Below are 17,309 nucleotides of genomic sequence, written 5' to 3'. Positions count from 1 at the left end.
GAGAAGAAAATCTCTCAACTTTAAATAATTTTGTCTCCTACGGCTGTAGGGTAGCGGGCGGAGCTTCCCGTTTAGGAACGCGCCTCTATATTCTGCATACAATGTTCTGCAAAGCGGACTATCTGAGCTGCATAGTATATACCGCCTACTGGGACGCCACCTGCATGCTCATGCACAACGCTGTTGCCGTTTATGGGACAAGGGAAGGAGAAAAGAAATGCAGGCGCTTGAACATGCAAGCATAAGTACAGTTACATCATCATCTTCCTCATGTTGCTGGGCTCCCATCATTGCGACTCAGCTTAGTAAGAGGATTGAAAACGACGCGTCTTTATTTATAAAAAAAGCACTCGAAACTTATAATACATTCAATTATTCGTACACATTAATACCGGTTGTATTGCATCCCCGATACCGGACCAGGTATCATGGGTGGACCTCGGGACTGTATCATGGGAGACATTTGCATGCCTTCTGGTGGCACTTGCATTTGCACGTGATGCATTTGCTGTGCTTGTTGCTGTTGCTGCTGCTGCTGCTGCTCCACTCTCATCTGCTCGTCAATGGAATGCCTACCGGGCTGCTCGTAAGCTATGTATGTACTATTAACCATTCCAGGGGGAGGAATATTACTAGGCTGTCTTGCATAATCAAATCGGTTCGACATCTGGGGGTGACCGGGGGCATTGGCGTACTGAACACGCTGTTCTTCTATAGAACCTGGCATTTGACCATGAACAGGCAACTGTCCTTGGCCATTTGAAGACACCCGGGAGCCTCCCTGCCGAACTTGGTTATGAGCTGGGCCTTGGATAAGGTGCACCTGCTGTATTATTTGTCCATTAGGTCCAACCATTCGAGGACCTGCTGCACCGGGGATACCTTGAAATCTGGGCTGTCCAGGCTGTCCAGGCTGAGGAACCTCCATCATTTGAACTTGATGCTGGGGTGTAGACATATTTGGCTGTATTAGTTGTCGAGACTGATGTTGGAGTGGTATTGGTTGAGCATGAGGCGGTTGATGCACCATTGGAATGTATTGCCTTTCTTGCTGAAAGTGTAATTCCGCTGGTGAAGTCAGGCGCCCATTACTTATATTTCTATTAGCACCGGAAACGTTGTTCTCTGCTAAAGTAGGTATATTGGTATCAGCAGGGCTGAATATTGCCGACTCGTGGTTTGAAACTATCTGGGGCCCAATGTTATTGTACTGGACGTTTTTGTTTTGAGGATAAGAATTGACATGTGCCCATTGTGAATTTTGTTGTTGTGGTTGCTGCTGTTGTTGCTGCGGCATAGTTCTGACGGAAAATGCAACAGGCTGAGACAGACTTGCTGGGGTTGTAAGATTTGGATAAACTGGTCCTTGAATCACCGAATACATTTGCTGCTGTTGTTGCGGTTGGTGTTGTGGCTGTGTTTGGATCGGTGTTTGCTGCTGTACCTGAGAAGACAATAAAGGTGACACGATCTGAGGCGTTGATCGAATATTAGGAGGAGCCGAAGGTGGACGTGGAATTTCAGCAGAGACTGAAGCTCTCGAATTTGATTGCAAACTGTCATCTCTTGTCAAGTCATAATATACTCGTTTCGGTGAAGATATTTTGGAATCATTACTGATAACTTCATCAATTTTCCGTTTTCCGGTCGCTCCGCCAGCAGTACTTTTTCTTCTTTTACTCTTGCTTTCATCGTGTGTTGCAGATACTCTACGTTCAAAGTAATTGATTCTTTCGTCATATGGCATCAGTATCAAATCCATCAATGGTATAACGCGTCCTGTTTGAGGACTTGAATCCAGAGCATTAATGAAGGCCTTGACATCTTCTCCTAATGAATCATTATCCGAAGCTTCCAATATTCTATTAGCAAGAGATCTAAAAATAGGCAACTCCGCCGGATAAGTGATTTTTCTGGCTGATATTTCCAAACAATCAAATGCAATATTATAGTTTTCCAAAAAATCGTAGCATTTTGATAGCAGCAACCATGGTAGAAAATCGCCATTTGAAGATTGAATAAAATCAACAACATTGTCGGACTTGATGTAATATCTATCTTTTTGTATGATGTTATGCAACAAACTTCTTGCTTTACTCGGGTTAAATAATGACTTATTTGGCGATAAGAGTAGATATGAGTGAAGCAAAAGAATAATAGGCTCTTCTGAAAATTTTGACTCTGCGACCTCACAAATCCATGCTGCGGCAACCAGATCATTAGATCTTTCAAATGATACCACCAAATGGCGTATCATAGCAATGCACATATCTATACTCTGGGAATCTGTTGGCGCCGGTAGCGACAGAGCTAATCCCAGTTCATCTTTAGCAGAATTCAGATCTCGGTCATTGAGAGCTATAGATGCCATCTCAAGATGAATATTCCTGGCGATATTAACTTCAGCGTCATCTGTCAGCTCTTTAGGAAGTAAAAATGATGCATTTCCCAAAGCGTCTACTGCCTCTTTTAAAGCGTTCATTTTGAGTAAACATTTTCCGAGGGAAAACCAAAGTAGTGGATCATTTTTTGCAAATTCTAAAGCAGTTTGAATGACTGAATGCGCCTTTTCGATATCATTAATTAATAAATAGTTGCCCGACAATTTGGCCCATAATTTTGTATCATCCCTTATCTCAGGGTATGATACCATTGCAGAGTTTATTAGATCGATTGCGCTTTTAATACCGTTAACACTACCCGTTGCATAGTCTCTGTTGACTAAAGAATCTACCAATAAGTTGATTGTTTCTAGATTTGAAGGGTTATATTTAATTGCCGATTCGAAGCATTTGATCGCTATTGAGTAATTCGAATTCAGCTCTGTTGCAAATTTCCCATAATTTATCCACGTCGTCTGGAATAAATTTGGTAATAAAAGTTCATATTTTGGATGGAAGTCCTTTACTTCTGATTTTAACCTTGTTCTATCTTCATCACTTTTGTTTAAAAAATTCTCCTCGATTTTTTGTGTATTCTTGCGATGATTGAAACCTAAGTTGTTACTTCGATGCATATTCAAGTCATGTGTTTCTTTCATCGACTTGTTCTCCAACGTTGCTGAATCTGTCGAAGTAATGGACGACTTTTTCGTATGAGAACTTGATATGGGAATATTACAAGCCTTTCTTTTCTTGTTTGGATGGAGTATATGCGCCTGATCAATATCTGAGTTTAAGGAAAAAGATGCGCCAGTGGTTTTTTCTGTAGTTTTTCTAGTCATGCTTGAAGGAAGAGAAGGTTTTAATTTCTCGAGTAGGAAAAGAGATGGGGTGAGATGAGATGAGGTGAGATGAGATGAGGTGAGGTGAGGTGAGGCGAGATGAGGTGGGGTGCCTGTGCGAGTGATAGTTGGAAGAACAGACGGCTTCAACGAGGACAATGCTTTCCTTGGTATTTTAGGAAATGACAGATAACAAATATGCAACCGGGTGTAGGCAAAATGTTCAACGGAATAGAACTCGGGGTAATTCTGGATTAGTGGATAAACTTCATCAAATGGGGGAGGGACTCCGTATACTAAAGTGCGTGGTTTCGGATCTATTTTCTGACAGCCCGGCGGGTTCAGGAGAGTTGAAGACGGGTTGGGAATGGCAAATGAGAAAGAAGATAAGGAGAATCAAAAAGAGGACAACAAGAAGGTGAAAGAGGTAGATGAGGTAGAAGAAAAAGAAGAAAAAGAAAAAGAAGAAGAAGAAGAAGAAGAAGGAGATCAAGGAAAAGAAGAAGAAGAAGAAGGAGGCGAAAGAGGAGAGCGTAAAACTGGGCGGAACAGGGGCAAGAGACCAGAACAAGGAGAAACACGGCGAAACGAATTGAAACGGGGAGAGATCTGGAGTATGTCCAAACAATGTCGAAAAACGGAAGAGGCAGGATGCGCTAGCGCTAAGACAAGCATCTCCATGCCTGCAGCAACGCTTAAGATGCATGATACAGGACCAGATGCGTTTAGTGTAGCAGCACGAGCCCTTGCTGCAGACACAAACAGGGGCCAAGCGGTAAGCGGGGCAAGCGGCTGAAGTCAGTAGAAGCGTGTCGGTGGACGACGATGGCAACCCAGTATAGGGTGTAGGGAGGTGCAGAACTGATTGTGCCGAGCATCGCCGATCATAGCCCGCTTTTGCCGGTGGCTAGTAAGATGTCTTAATTAGGTCGATATTCTGAAAGCAAGAATAAAATATCTTGACGCAGCTGCGGCGGACTAACATGCATTGCGGTCAAAGTATTTATGCATGTACATGTCGGCCTTTGTGGGAAACAACAATCACCAAGGGGTACGTAATGCGTCAATGCAAAGTAAAAATTTCACTGCAGGTATTTAATGCGTCGGAAGTGTACGATGCAGCAAGCTTAGTGCTAGACTAGTCTCCGCATCGTGTAAAAATATGCAAGCTATAACTCAATGCACATATTTACCACACACAGCAGATTACCAATATAAATAAACACAGGTGAGGCTTGGATTGCTGATTTGCATTGGTTATGGCCCGATCCGACGCGCATGTCACTCTCTCCACGCGGGCGTCGGTTTTTTTGGGGGGTGGGTACACGCCCTGTGCCCCCAAAAGCTTAATGCTGGCAGCGAAATAACAGCCGTCGGGTCCAGTCATTTTCAATCTTTTGCTTGACATACTTTTAAGTTGTCGTACAGTTGTTCTTCTCAGCTGTGCTCAGATTTGAACACAAACAGCGGCAAGGTAGTAACAAGAACAGCAGCAGCAAGAACAGCAGCAGCCTCGCGGCAGTACCGCGGCAGCACAGCGGCACGACCTCGCCTGCTCCTTCTTCATTGTCTTCCCCTTCCCGTGCGTCCTCCCGTCTCTCTCTTTTTATGCTCCTCGCTGCCCATGGCGGGCCTGCAACGAGGTCTCTCTGGGGTACCTTTGTTGCTCCGCCTCATGCTGCAGCAGTATGCACACCTCCCGCCAGCCAATTTATTTCCTGGCTCGCATGTCTAGAGTTCCTGCGTGCCTGTGCAGCGCCTGTGCAGCGTCTGGCGAAAGAATGCCATAAGTGTACGGCTTGCCATTGCCGTCATGAGCGGGCCGGCCCGGCGCGCCGGGTCCGGCACCGCCGGCCAGAAATACCCTCTCCGCGGAGGATTGCGCCAGAAAGATCGGCATACATTTCCGTAGGCAACGCCAGATCCTTGTGCTGTAATTAGAAACTTTGCCTGCCCTCTGGAACCGGCGACATTTGCTGCAAGGATCTGCCCGGCAGGGTTGCCCGGCAAATTCCGGTTTGGGACAGCTTGCCCGCACGCCCACTTAAGCGGCCAGATCGTCGTCCCTAGCAGGGATTCTAAGCAGGCCTCTCCTCTAAAGGGAGCCGCTCGGGCGTCGCGGACTTATCCCAAGGCAATCCCGATGCTTCTCTACAGCCAGCGGGCGCTGGCTGGGCCGCCAACTAGCTGTATGGCGCTCTTATCTAAGGCCCCGGGGTCTTGACACCAGCCGCAGGATCGTCTCACGTATGTGGCGTGTGTCACAACATGGTAAAGCATGGCAAAACAGGGCAATGCCCTGCGGCAGCGAGAAATGCGTTGCCGGGCCCGCGTCTGAGTTGGTTCAGGCCGAGATGTTCGTGACCAGGGCCAGACGCCAGCGGGTATACGTTCCAGACCTGTGTCGGAAATCGCTAGTGGCTGACGGCCTATGGTCTGTAGGTGGTTGGGGCGATCCATTACAGGTGCTAGACCAACCGACGCCATCTTGTGTACCTACATGGCGCACCCGTTATTTTTTGCGAGAGGGCGACGAGAGCAGGCAGGGGCGGCACTGCCAGCCCACTCAGCCAGCTGGGCGGGGATAAGGTTCCGAGTCGAGAATCATTAACTATAACTTGCGGTCAGGAAAATGGGGAAGAAACAAGCGAGTGAGGCTGATGGACGGAAAAAGAAATAAAAAAATAAGGATATGATAGTTATGTCACACGTCTGTGCGTGAGCGTTGAGACGGCACCAACAACGCAACGCCAGTTTTTATGTTTGAGTCGAACGGAGTCGAACTTAAAACTTACCCTGCAGCAGGTTCTTGATCATGTCTTTGCCAGTGAAGTATATGGTCCTGCTCAACGTGACAAAGTCCAGAGTGGACGCAAACGTGTCCAAGAAACCGAACGGCAACATCGCAGGAATCCAGCCTTGGGCTAACTCCAACGCAAAGGAGCCAGCAGGCATCGAATACTGTCTGAACTTGCCCATTGGCATAAAGTTCTGGTCACCTGGCAAGTAGACGGACTTGGAGAACTGGTTTGCATACGCAGCGGTCTGTTCTCCCTTCAAGATGGTGAAGTAGTCATCAGCAAAGTGGATGCCGGTGTGGCCTTCGGTGCCGACGGCGGTGCCGAAGAAGATCAAGTATTCCGAGATGGAAGCATGTAGAATGAACATCTGACCCATGGCGCCTCCGGCGTTGTTGAAAACCCAATCGTCCATGTTCAACTTGTTGATGTAAGCAGAGCCGTACTTTTCCTCCAACTTCTCCTGCAAGGTGATGAAGATGGCATTGATGTCATCCTTTGGGGCCACCTTAAGGGTATCCTTGACAAGCTTTTGTAATTCCTCCTTGTCAAAAATGTAGTTGGTTGGCAACCACGTGTAGTAGAGGAAGTTCATCATGTAAAAGATCATTCCCCCGAAAAATAGAAATTTCAGGATGGACGTCAGACGGCATTTTTTAGCACAGCAAAACATCTTGGCTTCGGTATAGTCAAGCGTATCTTTGCCCAAGCTTTGTTCCTGTAAAAAAGGTATAACAAAAAAGCAAGCCTGAACTTTTCAACAGCTACTTCCATGCCTTTTCTTTTATACGACGACACCTCAAACAGTCGGAGAAAGAGAAAAAGTTATACGACCCGCGTTTCCTTCGCCGTCGCTCTCTCGTATCTCTCGTTTCGGTCTTGCTACCGGATATACGACAGAATTGGAAACAGGCAAAATAGACCAAATGCATGACATTGTGCATCCGACACACTGCAATCAGCGAACATTCTCACAAGTACATTTAGAATGGACTGGAACAACCGATATAATCGGATCTACCAGGCCGTGCAGCAGTCTTGCGGTTTCAATGCCCGTTCTTTCTATTCTCAAATCAATGGTTGGACGGAAGATTTGATTGTGATCACCGTGATAGTGCTCAGTTCAGACGCTTTGCTACCGAACTCCCACTTTAAAAATATACAAGCTTCCGAGTTTTTGAGATACTGCGAGGGAGAACATGATAATCAGGAAGATATTTTCAAGTGTTTGCACAACTTGATTGCGGCATTGCCTCAAAATGCCGATCGTTCGATAAAAGCTAAAGCTTTGAACCAAATTCATGAATCAGTTTCCAAATATAATGTATTCAGCGATTTTGAGTTTCAGGCCCTACTGTTCATTTTTCAATCCCAGCTTGGCAATAATGTCAGTTCAAAGCCGAAGGCAGATCAGCTAGTCGCCAAAATACACGCTAAAATTGAAGCTCGTTTGAAAAGAGATAACGTGTTAACTCCGTACACTTCATTCTTACAAAATCTGAAATACCTGATTCTTTCAATACAGCTGGCAAGGTTTCGATCTACTGATAAATGGTCCGCATATTTGACGACCTCTTATCAACTCATCAATGAAGGAATTTTGGATTCTTCTCCTGCTAATGTTCCACTTCTCCTATGGTACAATTCAAATTCAGATATCTTTTCTCTAATTCCTCTTTTTACAAAATCACTACTTTTGGAACCTTACGGTTACTCTAAAAACTCTATATTACAGAGATTGCGACTTTATTTTCTTACCCGAGATAAATCGGAGACAATGGTTAAACAGCTAGATTTCAATGATTCAATGACTAAAGTCCTCAGATATCTGGCATTTGATAAAATTTTCAAGTTATCAAAATCCTCTGGCGCTGGCTTATCACTATTTTCAATTCATAGCGAATTATCTTTAGATGATAGCCAGTACCAACGAATCTTCAATAACCTTATCGATTTGAACATAATTTTTACATCTAGAAAGTTTTCCACTGTTAAGATTTCAACTTTACTAAAGCTTTTTCAAGTTCAAGATACTGGGTACAATTCTTCTCAATTGATTGATGCGGTATCCAGTTTATCAAGGGACAAGAAGGTTGTGGTGAGGATAGACCAGTGCGATGAAATCTTGTCTTTTCCGTTGCTACAGAAGGGAGAATTTGAGACAATAGATTCGTTATTCACACATACTCTCCCACAAGCATTGGAAAGAGACTGGGATAAACTAATTATGGGAGATTAGGGGTTCGACCTACGTTATTCGGTATTTTAATTGTCATCTTTTTATATATTATAGTATACCATGAACGAGAAAAAGAAAAGAAAATAAACCATAGTTATGCTGCCAAATTCAAAAGATCACAATTCCTAAATTTTCACTCTCCCTACCAACATGTCTGCAATGTCCCTGATATTCTCCCAGAATATCTCTCTACGCATTCTTGTACCATGAGAAGTTTCATTATTCCAAATGGTCTTCACAGAACGGAATTTGACATGGCTCCTTTCAATACCTAATACCGCAGCAGTCGCACTAACTTCATCCGAGTCTTCAAACTCCCCAATTTCGTCTTCAGCATTGTGAACAACACTCCATTTCTCCTCCATAAACTCGACAGCTTTGATCGCAAAACGAGTGGCACGTGTTCTGTCAATAGGCGATGGGATACCTCCTTGTTGAACGTGACCCGGGATCGCTGTTCTCGAATCAAACCGTCCCTCAGACTCCAAGCTAATCATTTGACCAATGACCTCTGTTGACAATGCTTTGCTTGCCTTTTCTGATTTTATCAAGATACGGCCAGTGTGATTTCTTCCCTTGTCTGACGCATATCCTGCCTTCAAAGTTTGTATATCAGTCTCCAACTGCTCTAGTGATATTCCTTCCTCTGGAACGTAGGAACACTCTGCACCAGCACATAGTTGTGCCATAGTTGCCATATAACCACAGTTACCTCCCTGACATTCGACAACAAAACAACGGTTTCTTGTTGCAGAAGCAGATTGGCCAATGATATCACAATATTCAACCAATTTGTTCAAACATGTATCAGAGCCTAAAGAGTATTCTGTACCTGGGACATTATTCGAGATTGTTGCAGGAATTAAGACAACTGGAATTCGCAACGATGGGTAACTTTCTCTTGCTGCTTCCAATTGAGAAACCGATTCCAATGCTTCGAAACCACCAACCACTATCAACCCATCTAATTGGTATTTCTCGAAATAGTAAGCCACTAGACCAAGATCAGCTTCTTCAGGTGTCGTACGGTTAGTGCCAATTTCGGAACCACCTAATGAATTCCAGTTTTCTATGTTCAACCAATCAATGGAACGGATAGATTCATGTCTCGCAAGACCACTGAAACCATTGTAAATTGCATATGGAACGTGTCCCCTAGACATGCAGTAGTTTGCAAAAGCGTAAGTTGCGGAATTCATACCACCTGCAGGCGCACCAACATTTATGATTGCAAAGTTCTTTCTTTTCTTGACTGGTAGTGAAGGTTCTCTGAAGTCTGCTGTATTCATCGCAATCAAATACTTGAGGTGTTCATGAAACTCCGAGTCTCTCAAAGAAATAGCCTTTTCGAAATCTTTATCTTCAATTGCCTTGGCAACCGACTTAGTAAGTTTAACCGCGTCGACTAACTTTCTTCTCACGATTTTATTCTCAGCAATACCGATCATAGGAGATGGTGTATCAGGAGTACCCTCCAAAACTGCATCAACAGCTGCCACACCCTGTAGAGTAGCCAAGAAACGATCAAAGGCAACAGCAGGACCACCTCTTTGAACGTGACCCAATGTAGTTACTCTGGTATCCAATCCTAGTCTATCAACAAGGACTTTTTTCACATCCTCACATGTTATCGGGGTAAGGTTTGAGCTGATTGCCCCTTCTGCAACAACAACAATGGTCTTTCTCTTACCTCTTGATCTATGCTGAGAAACTGCCTCACACATATGATCGGACCATTCATCCACTGAGGTGGGCTTTTCTGGAATGAAAACGTAATCTGCACTGGTTGCAATGGCAGCCATCAATGCCAACCAACCACAATGCCTACCCATAACCTCAATGACGAATGCTCTCTGATGAGAATTGGCGGTTGCATCGATATAATCTATCGCGTGGCAAATTCTGTCCAAAGATGAAAAAGCACCAATGGTAGCATCGGTACTTGACATATCATTGTCAATTGAACCCACAGTACCACATATATTCAAGTGTTTGTATGTGTGATATGTATCTTCTGTTATTTCCTTCTTGTCTAATAATTCTTTGATAAGGTCAGGCCATTCGGCTCTAAACAGATCGGCACCGGTTAACGAACCATCGCCACCACAGACAATCAATGCGTCGATACCAGCTTCAATCATGTTCTTACACGCCTTCAGTCTGCCCCATCTTTCTCTGAACTCTTTGCATCTGGCAGTACCAATATTAGTACCGCCCATGTTTAACCACCCTCGGACATCGACCCATTTCATTTCTTTGATGTATTCTGGTCCTCCATTGACCAAGCCGGAGTAACCTTCATGAACTGCAAACACACGGCAGTTTTTGTTGATTGCAGAACGGACGATTGCTCTAACATTGGCATTCATACCAGGTGCATCACCGCCGGAAGTCATAACAGCAATGTTTCTTTGTCTCTTCACAGCCGCATCGTTTGAACTACTATGGGAGTCATCCAAAAAACTCCTGACAGAAGATGCCGCTTCGCCTTCAAAAACAAAATCAGCAGATTTGAAAGTTCTGGAAGACTCATTGACTGCAAATGCATTTTTCAATGCCGTGAAACCGACTATCGAGCCTAAGGGATCAATGACGTACACCTCGAATGGGTTCAATTCGTCTGGTCTGATCTGGAACTCACAGTTGGCATTTTTCAGTTTCTCAATCACAGCTAAAAGCTTGTCACTTTCAAGAGAAATGGCACTCTGGAGTGTTCTCCAATCTCTCTTCTTCTTGTGGCTTAGTAGGTTGTTAATGTTTCCCTCAATTTCCGTGACCGATGCTGCGTTTTCTTCGTCAACCAGCAAACTTATCGCTGAAACGTTGCAGGAGGCAGCCTTGTTCGCAAGCAAAGAGCATGAGTCGTAGGAGTGTTCGTCGACAGTGAAGTTCAAAACATTCTTGTAGAACTCCTTGACCTGTTCGTATAACGCTGCGTTTGGTGCATAGAATATTACCGTGGCCGTAGAATTGCACAAGGGACTTTCTAACGTCATTGCTACTGGTGAGAAAACTTGATTCGGTGCTCTATGTCCTATGCTAAAAGTGTACACACAAAGGACTACACATTTTTAGGAAAAGGAAGAAGTGAGCTGTTCCCAGACTCTACAAAAGGTCCTTCTTGTCAAAATAATTCCTCCCATACTCAGCCAACCATTTCCCCTGCACTGGCATCACGTGACGCATAAATTCCTTTGTCGTCATCACCAGTTCGTGGTAGACAATAAGTTTCACGGGAGGAACAGCTCCGTGAAGAGTGGAGGACGGGTGGATGAGTACGGGTTGCTTCCGGGAGAGGGTGGTGTACGTGTCACCCCGTGGAGAGAGACGAGCACTTTGCGGGAAATAGCCGGCGGTGATGGCTCTCATTACATGGAGAGCCGTCGTGTTTGGGTCCCGCTCTGGTTCCTGCCGATCGTCCGAGAGTAGGCCAAGTCGTCTGCAGATCCGTTGCAACTGTTTTTTAACGTTACGGGCCTTCTGGAGGGCCTTGTACTGGAGGAAGTTGTCGTGGCACCACTGTGGGGAAAATCCGCTTTCTACAAACCTGTTCCATATTTGTAGCAACGTCAAATGGTCGCCGCCGATCTTGCTGTGGAAACTGGCATGGGCGTTTTTGGCCATCTCCTTCTTCTCCTTGGAATTTACAAACAATGAACCAGTGTCCTCGAGCATCGACACAATCGACAAGACCTCATCGCAGCACTTGAGCTCTGAACTTGCTAGCAAACTTTTTGATAACATAGGTTTAGTGGGGAACATGGCCATTTTTATTCCGATATTCGTAAGTTCCCCCCTTTCATTTAATGCACCTAAAGCATACAACAACTCTAATGCTTTCACCAATGTTTTTGTAGATGGTTTGTCCATGAAGTCGAAATGCACCAAGTCTGTAATACCCAAAGTCATCATTAGTAACACGACACCTGTTAGATCCGTTCTAAGTATTTCCGGTGTGGGGTTCCGGGGCAAATCATTCAAGTAGACCCACTTAGTGTATAGCCTAAAGCACTTCCCCGGACCTACACGACCAGCCCTCCCGGCTCTCTGATCGGCAGACGCTTTTGAACACGGTAACACCTCCAAACTTTCCATCCCAGTAGTTGCATTATAAATGTTCTCCTTCACAAAACCGCAGTCTATCACATAAACGATGCCATCAATGGTCAATGATGTCTCAGCAATGTTGGTGGATATCACCACCTTTCTTGCACCCTTGGGAGTTGGCTCAAAAATTTTCTTTTGTTGTTCTGGAGGCAAATTTGCATATATGGGACAAATAACCATTTCTTTTATCTGGCCCTCTAGCTTTTTGCACGTCTCAGCTAAACTTTCCGCCATTGTTTCAATTTCGTCTTGACCTGTTAAAAAAACTAAGATGTCACCAGCACTATTTTGTGATATGTGAATTTGAAAGACAGTTATTATCGCCGCAGAAAGGTAGTTCGCTTCGGGTTGTTGGGTATAAAAGATCTCTACCGGATAACGTCTTCCAGGGACGTTGAATATCGGGGCTGAATCAAAATAATCACTAAATTTTTTAGCGTTGATCGTAGCTGAGGAAATTATCAATTTCAAGTCAGGCCTCTTTTTCAGAAGGTCTTTGAACAAACCCAATAATATATCTGTTTGCAATGTCCTTTCATGAGCTTCGTCAATAATCATCACAGAATATTTCGCCAAATCGTGATCTGTTAAAAATTCCCTCACTAACATACCATCAGTCATGTATTTGATCACTGTGTTTTCACTTGATCTTTCATCAAATCTGATACTATATCCTACCTTGTCGCCTACTCTTGTCCCTACTTCGTCGGCTACACGGGCGGCGACAGAGACAGCTGCAACTCGACGAGGTTGCGTACAGCCGATTATTTTCCCATGCTTGCCATACCCGGCCTCGTAAAGGTATTGAGGTAGCTGTGTAGTTTTTCCAGAACCAGTTTCACCGACCACTATTAGAACTTGGTATTTTTTAACAGCATTTAGCAACTCGTCTCTAAACTGAAACACCGGTAAGGACTTTTTGGTTTCCTCGATACTATAGACCCTTTTTTCTTCTTGTTCAATGAGCTCTTCTAACTCAATTTTGTTCTCCAGTTCCTTCATTTCATCCTCTGGTACGTCTGCAACATAGTCGATCATATGTGACTTATCAAACACATATTCATATTTTATCTCTGTTTCGTCAGTGGTTTCCTTCTTCAACTTCGATAATTGATTCACCTGCTGTGCTCTATTTATCTGATTTTCATACCATTCGTTTTCCCTCTGCTTCCTCTCAGCCCTCATATTCATTTTAAGAGCCTTTGCCTTTTTGGCCAAATCGATTTTTCCTTCTTCCGTTATATAATCGTCTGGGAGAAGATAGTTGTCACTGTGGTTATTCTGCTGCAACTTCTGTAAAAGTTCTTTTCTCGACTGAAATTCCGACTTGTCCTCTGCAGAAAGTGATGTTAGACCGTTTCTAGCTACCCTTTCCTGGAAATGAGTGACTTCCAACCTTAGAATATCTACTTCTCTTTTTGGCAACTCTAGTGTGTGTGGTAAAGCCTCAATGGGCTGCTGAGGGGAGAGCGCTGCTCCATTGTTTCCATTACTCTCCAAGCTTATTTTATTTCCAAAAAGCATCTGCTCCTCATCGAGCACAGCATCTGTCTTATCGATGTTCTTTTCTTCATTTCCGTCAGTTGTTTTGCTAACCTTTTTGTCAATTCTCTTTTTACTAGTATGCACGCTTTCTAAATCGCTCGGCAAATCTAAATCATCTTTCCAGGTTTCTGAGTCTCTGACTCGCTTTCCAAATCGTCCCTTGTTCCCAGACATCTGTGGCAGTGACCAACATCTTTGAACCACTGATTTCAGAGAGGCTTTTGTTATCCATGTTGTATAGACTCTTCATCATAAAAGAGGAAAAAGATAAGCAAGTTGACCTTTTTTATAGCGTGGGGACTATCGACGCAAAAATCTGAAAACATAAACTGTAGTGCTTTGTTCATCAAAGAGTAACCCAACTTGATGATAATTGTTGATTCTACAGATACGATTGGCTCAACGATTGCAAGTATATATGATAAATAACATTAAATAAAGTAAACAAAAGATGGACGGTATGAAAAATAAACTTGCAACTGCAGTGGAATCTGGTAAGGCAGTTATTCTTCAAAGAATCTGGTTCAAATCAGTATTCGAATGTGTAATTGGTGGAATACTTGGCAGTTTCCCAGTCCCAGTAGAAAGACAAGTCTTGGGGAACAGATGAATTCAAGTGACATGCATCTGCAAACCTGACAGTTTTGTTGCTAACATAATCAAGATAGTCGTCTAATGGGCATGAAAACCCTGGACCAGAGTTGCAGCCTGGTAAAGGTGTGACCTTATTGTTCAGTAAAATTCTCACGTAACTTTCATCCTTGCCACTAGTGTGGTTGGTACAAGATAGTCTTTCGGTAACAACTCTCCCGCCCATAGGGATGGCTTGAGAGGCGTGGAAGTATCTGTTAAAATCAACCTTATCAACATCCAAAGTGGTTTGGTCACCTAGTAAACCAAGAGCCGTAATATAGTTCAATAAAATAGTCTCGTGAGTAAATGAGAATGTCAAAGGAGGAGCAACTTCCGGACCTTGTTTCAACATAGTGGCAGTAGCATTGACATAAAGTCCACCACCAACGGTAGAAAAGTTGTAACCTGGACCATATGTGTAGAAGTAATTTAAATCCAATTGATAAGAGTGACCAATCAAGTAATCCCTTGATAGAGCATCACAAAATTTAGAGGAGCCGTAAGCGTTCAGCTCAAATGCACAATATGAGAACATAGTGTAGACATCGTCGTCAGTGAAGTTGAAACCTGGAGATAATCTGTTGAACCTATCTGCTTCCCATTGATCGAAGTCCAACTTGGAGCTTTCAACTAAATCTCCATTTGTGTCATCGTCATAAAGTGGACAGCTGTAAGCACCGGTCAGAGTGTTTGCCGTTTCTGATTCTTCTTCGTCAAAAACAAAAATTTTGTAGTCACCTGCACGGCCACCGAAGAAGAAACTATCCCCAAAAATCTGTGCAGTATCGTAGACCTTTTGAGCAGCAGCTGCAAAAATTGGAGTAGTACTAGATTCGTCAACCAAATGGTTGTATCTGGCTCTCAGAATAGCACCAAGCTTGTGAATTTCATTAGAGCCGGAATAAATACCATCGAAAGAAATGTGTCGACCGTACTTTGTAGCGTTGAAGTCTAGTAGCTCGTAATCTGTGGCAAAAGCCAATGGACCACCTGGAACGGCAATACTGCTATTTTTCAAAGTTTCCAAAAGCTCAGCATAATCTTCAACTTGTCCTTTTTGAGGAAATCTAGCACCTTCTCTCATGAAAAGGTGTGCTTGGTCGATTTTACATTCTTCAGGCGTATCGGCAGGAATACCATAGCCTATGGCCTCGTTGAAAGGACCGGCATTACCAAGAAATCTGTTTGGGGTATCAAGGTCGACCGATTCTTGAGGGTAAGGAGGATGAAACGATAGAGCTTCCGAAATGGAAGCCAAAAAGACGGCAATGGTAGCAAGGACAGTTGGGAATAACATTGTTTGATGTTTTTATTTCTTTGCGGAAAGATAGACTAGAAATAAAATAAAGACTGAATGAAAGTAATAGCTACAGCACCAGCGGCAAGAATGAACTTTGAGAAGTCATAGAGAGTGAGGTTCATGTTTGCTTTTTATATTCAAACCAGGACAGACAATTTTGTTAAACAACCAGCTTTTCATCTCCAAAATAGTCAAGGGATAATTATTAACGGAATAAGGCTGTAGTAAGATTACCCAATATGGTGGAGCCAATTTTTCGGCTTTCAAAATGTTTCGACTCGGAAAAGCTAACAAAAAACTTAGAACAGCATGTTATCACAGCTCCCATTTTTGAAGCATAGTCCGAAGGACCCGTGGCTTAAATCTCGGTAATTGTGCCTTTGCTGCCAGGTGTCCGAGGTCAACGGTGAGCAATTGATGTTTTATTGGTGTTGACCTGGCAATGCAATGTATCTTGGTAAAGCGATAAACCAAGGATCTACCTTGTCTACCGTTGAGACACTTATTTAGGGTAACTCGGTGGAATTCAGCTTACAGTATCAATGGAGTACAGCAGCAAATTCCTGCCTTTTACTGTTCGCAACGTCCTTTCTCATTCCTCATTGGATAAGGTTTGCTCCCTTAGGCCTTTCCGCCTCATTTTTCCCAGGCTCCTTTCCCCTTTGTTTTGTTCCTTCCTGTCTAAAAAATATCTGGTCTCCACAGGACAGCCCTATTTCCCCACTCCAATTCCAGATCAGCATGTCTGCGTTACCGCTATTGGTAGCTGTAGTATGCATGCGGCAGGAACATCACAGCGTGCCCTAGCCGCTAAACGGAAGACAGCGAGAACGGAGCAGGACCGATATCACCTGTCACAACTTCTGTGTAATGGTGTGCAACAAATTCTCCACCAACTACTACTTGTGAAAAAGGTACCACCATTTGCATCGCCATACGAAAATCCTTGTCAACTTTCTCCCATTCCCAGAGGGATCGCCAATAGCCAGCAATTTCTAGCAGCAGGGGTATTGGGCCGGCAGGGGTCTCGGTCCACTAGTTCTTTTCCAATACGCTAAGAGCCGAAACAGGTTATATCGGGAATATAATTGAAACCTTGAAGTTGACAGTGGAATTCCAACAGTCTATACAGGCCCAAAGCACTATTTATTGTCTTTTTCAGACGGCCTCCGACTTCGGGAGGCAGCGTTTCCATTCTTTCCCGATGTTATGATCCCATCATCAAGCCAGACTCTCTTTTTTTTCGGCTCTTCGGCAGTTGAATTCAAACTGGCTATACACATGCTACATTCTACTTCAGAGATGGCGAAAGCCATTTGCCAGATAACGCCAGATACGGAGGAAACAACGGCCCTAACGGTGATGGTTAACAGGTTTCCTTAATTGCAATCGTCTTACGTAATCCTTGTAGCAGATTAACGTAAACCAAAGGCCCCATCAGGATGGGCCCCGCATCATGCTGGA

The 17,309-nt window shown here is 43.9% G+C and overlaps 11 protein-coding genes across 11 annotated transcripts; 4 read left to right on the top strand and 7 right to left on the bottom strand.

The window, feature by feature from the left end:
• Nucleotides 1-241: 241 nt before the first annotated feature.
• On the bottom strand, nucleotides 242-3,641 carry PICMEDRAFT_14612 (hypothetical protein). The gene has a single exon (XM_019160456.1). It carries the CDS (start codon nucleotides 3,221-3,223, stop codon nucleotides 386-388), a length of 2,838 nt encoding a protein of 945 aa, XP_019020245.1. The 5' UTR covers nucleotides 3,224-3,641; the 3' UTR covers nucleotides 242-385.
• PICMEDRAFT_95806 (hypothetical protein) lies at nucleotides 3,359-4,282 on the bottom strand. The gene has a single exon (XM_019165107.1). The coding sequence runs from the start codon at nucleotides 3,927-3,929 to the stop codon at nucleotides 3,495-3,497; it is 435 nt and encodes a 144-aa protein (XP_019020244.1). The 5' UTR covers nucleotides 3,930-4,282; the 3' UTR covers nucleotides 3,359-3,494.
• A 449-nt stretch (nucleotides 4,283-4,731) lies between these two features.
• Nucleotides 4,732-5,318, top strand: PICMEDRAFT_95804 (hypothetical protein). Its single transcript, XM_019165106.1, has one exon. It carries the CDS (start codon nucleotides 4,832-4,834, stop codon nucleotides 5,162-5,164), a length of 333 nt encoding a protein of 110 aa, XP_019020243.1. The 5' UTR covers nucleotides 4,732-4,831; the 3' UTR covers nucleotides 5,165-5,318.
• On the top strand, nucleotides 5,319-5,909 carry PICMEDRAFT_95803 (hypothetical protein). The gene has a single exon (XM_019165105.1). The coding sequence runs from the start codon at nucleotides 5,473-5,475 to the stop codon at nucleotides 5,809-5,811; it is 339 nt and encodes a 112-aa protein (XP_019020242.1). The 5' UTR covers nucleotides 5,319-5,472; the 3' UTR covers nucleotides 5,812-5,909.
• A 98-nt stretch (nucleotides 5,910-6,007) lies between these two features.
• On the bottom strand, nucleotides 6,008-6,616 carry PICMEDRAFT_70698 (hypothetical protein; the record flags this gene model as incomplete). Its single annotated transcript, XM_019163710.1, has 1 exon — nucleotides 6,008-6,616. The coding sequence occupies one exon, from the start codon at nucleotides 6,614-6,616 to the stop codon at nucleotides 6,008-6,010; it is 609 nt and encodes a 202-aa protein (XP_019020241.1).
• A 393-nt stretch (nucleotides 6,617-7,009) lies between these two features.
• Nucleotides 7,010-8,260, top strand: PICMEDRAFT_70697 (hypothetical protein; the record flags this gene model as incomplete). Its single annotated transcript, XM_019163709.1, has 1 exon — nucleotides 7,010-8,260. The coding sequence occupies one exon, from the start codon at nucleotides 7,010-7,012 to the stop codon at nucleotides 8,258-8,260; it is 1,251 nt and encodes a 416-aa protein (XP_019020240.1).
• A 125-nt stretch (nucleotides 8,261-8,385) lies between these two features.
• On the bottom strand, nucleotides 8,386-11,256 carry PICMEDRAFT_70696 (hypothetical protein; the record flags this gene model as incomplete). The annotated part of the gene is made up of 1 exon (XM_019163708.1): nucleotides 8,386-11,256. The coding sequence occupies one exon, from the start codon at nucleotides 11,254-11,256 to the stop codon at nucleotides 8,386-8,388; it is 2,871 nt and encodes a 956-aa protein (XP_019020239.1).
• A 109-nt stretch (nucleotides 11,257-11,365) lies between these two features.
• PICMEDRAFT_70695 (hypothetical protein) lies at nucleotides 11,366-14,086 on the bottom strand (the record flags this gene model as incomplete). The annotated part of the gene is made up of 1 exon (XM_019163707.1): nucleotides 11,366-14,086. One exon carries the CDS (start codon nucleotides 14,084-14,086, stop codon nucleotides 11,366-11,368), a length of 2,721 nt encoding a protein of 906 aa, XP_019020238.1.
• A 355-nt stretch (nucleotides 14,087-14,441) lies between these two features.
• Nucleotides 14,442-15,842, bottom strand: PICMEDRAFT_70694 (hypothetical protein; the record flags this gene model as incomplete). Its single annotated transcript, XM_019163706.1, has 1 exon — nucleotides 14,442-15,842. The coding sequence occupies one exon, from the start codon at nucleotides 15,840-15,842 to the stop codon at nucleotides 14,442-14,444; it is 1,401 nt and encodes a 466-aa protein (XP_019020237.1).
• A 273-nt stretch (nucleotides 15,843-16,115) lies between these two features.
• PICMEDRAFT_95722 (hypothetical protein) lies at nucleotides 16,116-17,143 on the top strand. The gene has a single exon (XM_019165104.1). It carries the CDS (start codon nucleotides 16,388-16,390, stop codon nucleotides 16,901-16,903), a length of 516 nt encoding a protein of 171 aa, XP_019020236.1. The 5' UTR covers nucleotides 16,116-16,387; the 3' UTR covers nucleotides 16,904-17,143.
• On the bottom strand, nucleotides 16,946-17,272 carry PICMEDRAFT_95680 (hypothetical protein). Its single transcript, XM_019165102.1, has one exon. It carries the CDS (start codon nucleotides 17,159-17,161, stop codon nucleotides 16,988-16,990), a length of 174 nt encoding a protein of 57 aa, XP_019020235.1. The 5' UTR covers nucleotides 17,162-17,272; the 3' UTR covers nucleotides 16,946-16,987.
• Nucleotides 17,273-17,309: the final 37 nt, after the last annotated feature.

This window comes from Pichia membranifaciens (assembly GCF_001661235.1).
Source record: "Pichia membranifaciens NRRL Y-2026 unplaced genomic scaffold PICMEscaffold_1, whole genome shotgun sequence".
Classification (NCBI taxonomy): Eukaryota; Fungi; Ascomycota; class Pichiomycetes; order Pichiales; family Pichiaceae; genus Pichia; species Pichia membranifaciens.
This window is presented reverse-complemented; position numbering and strand designations above follow the sequence as displayed.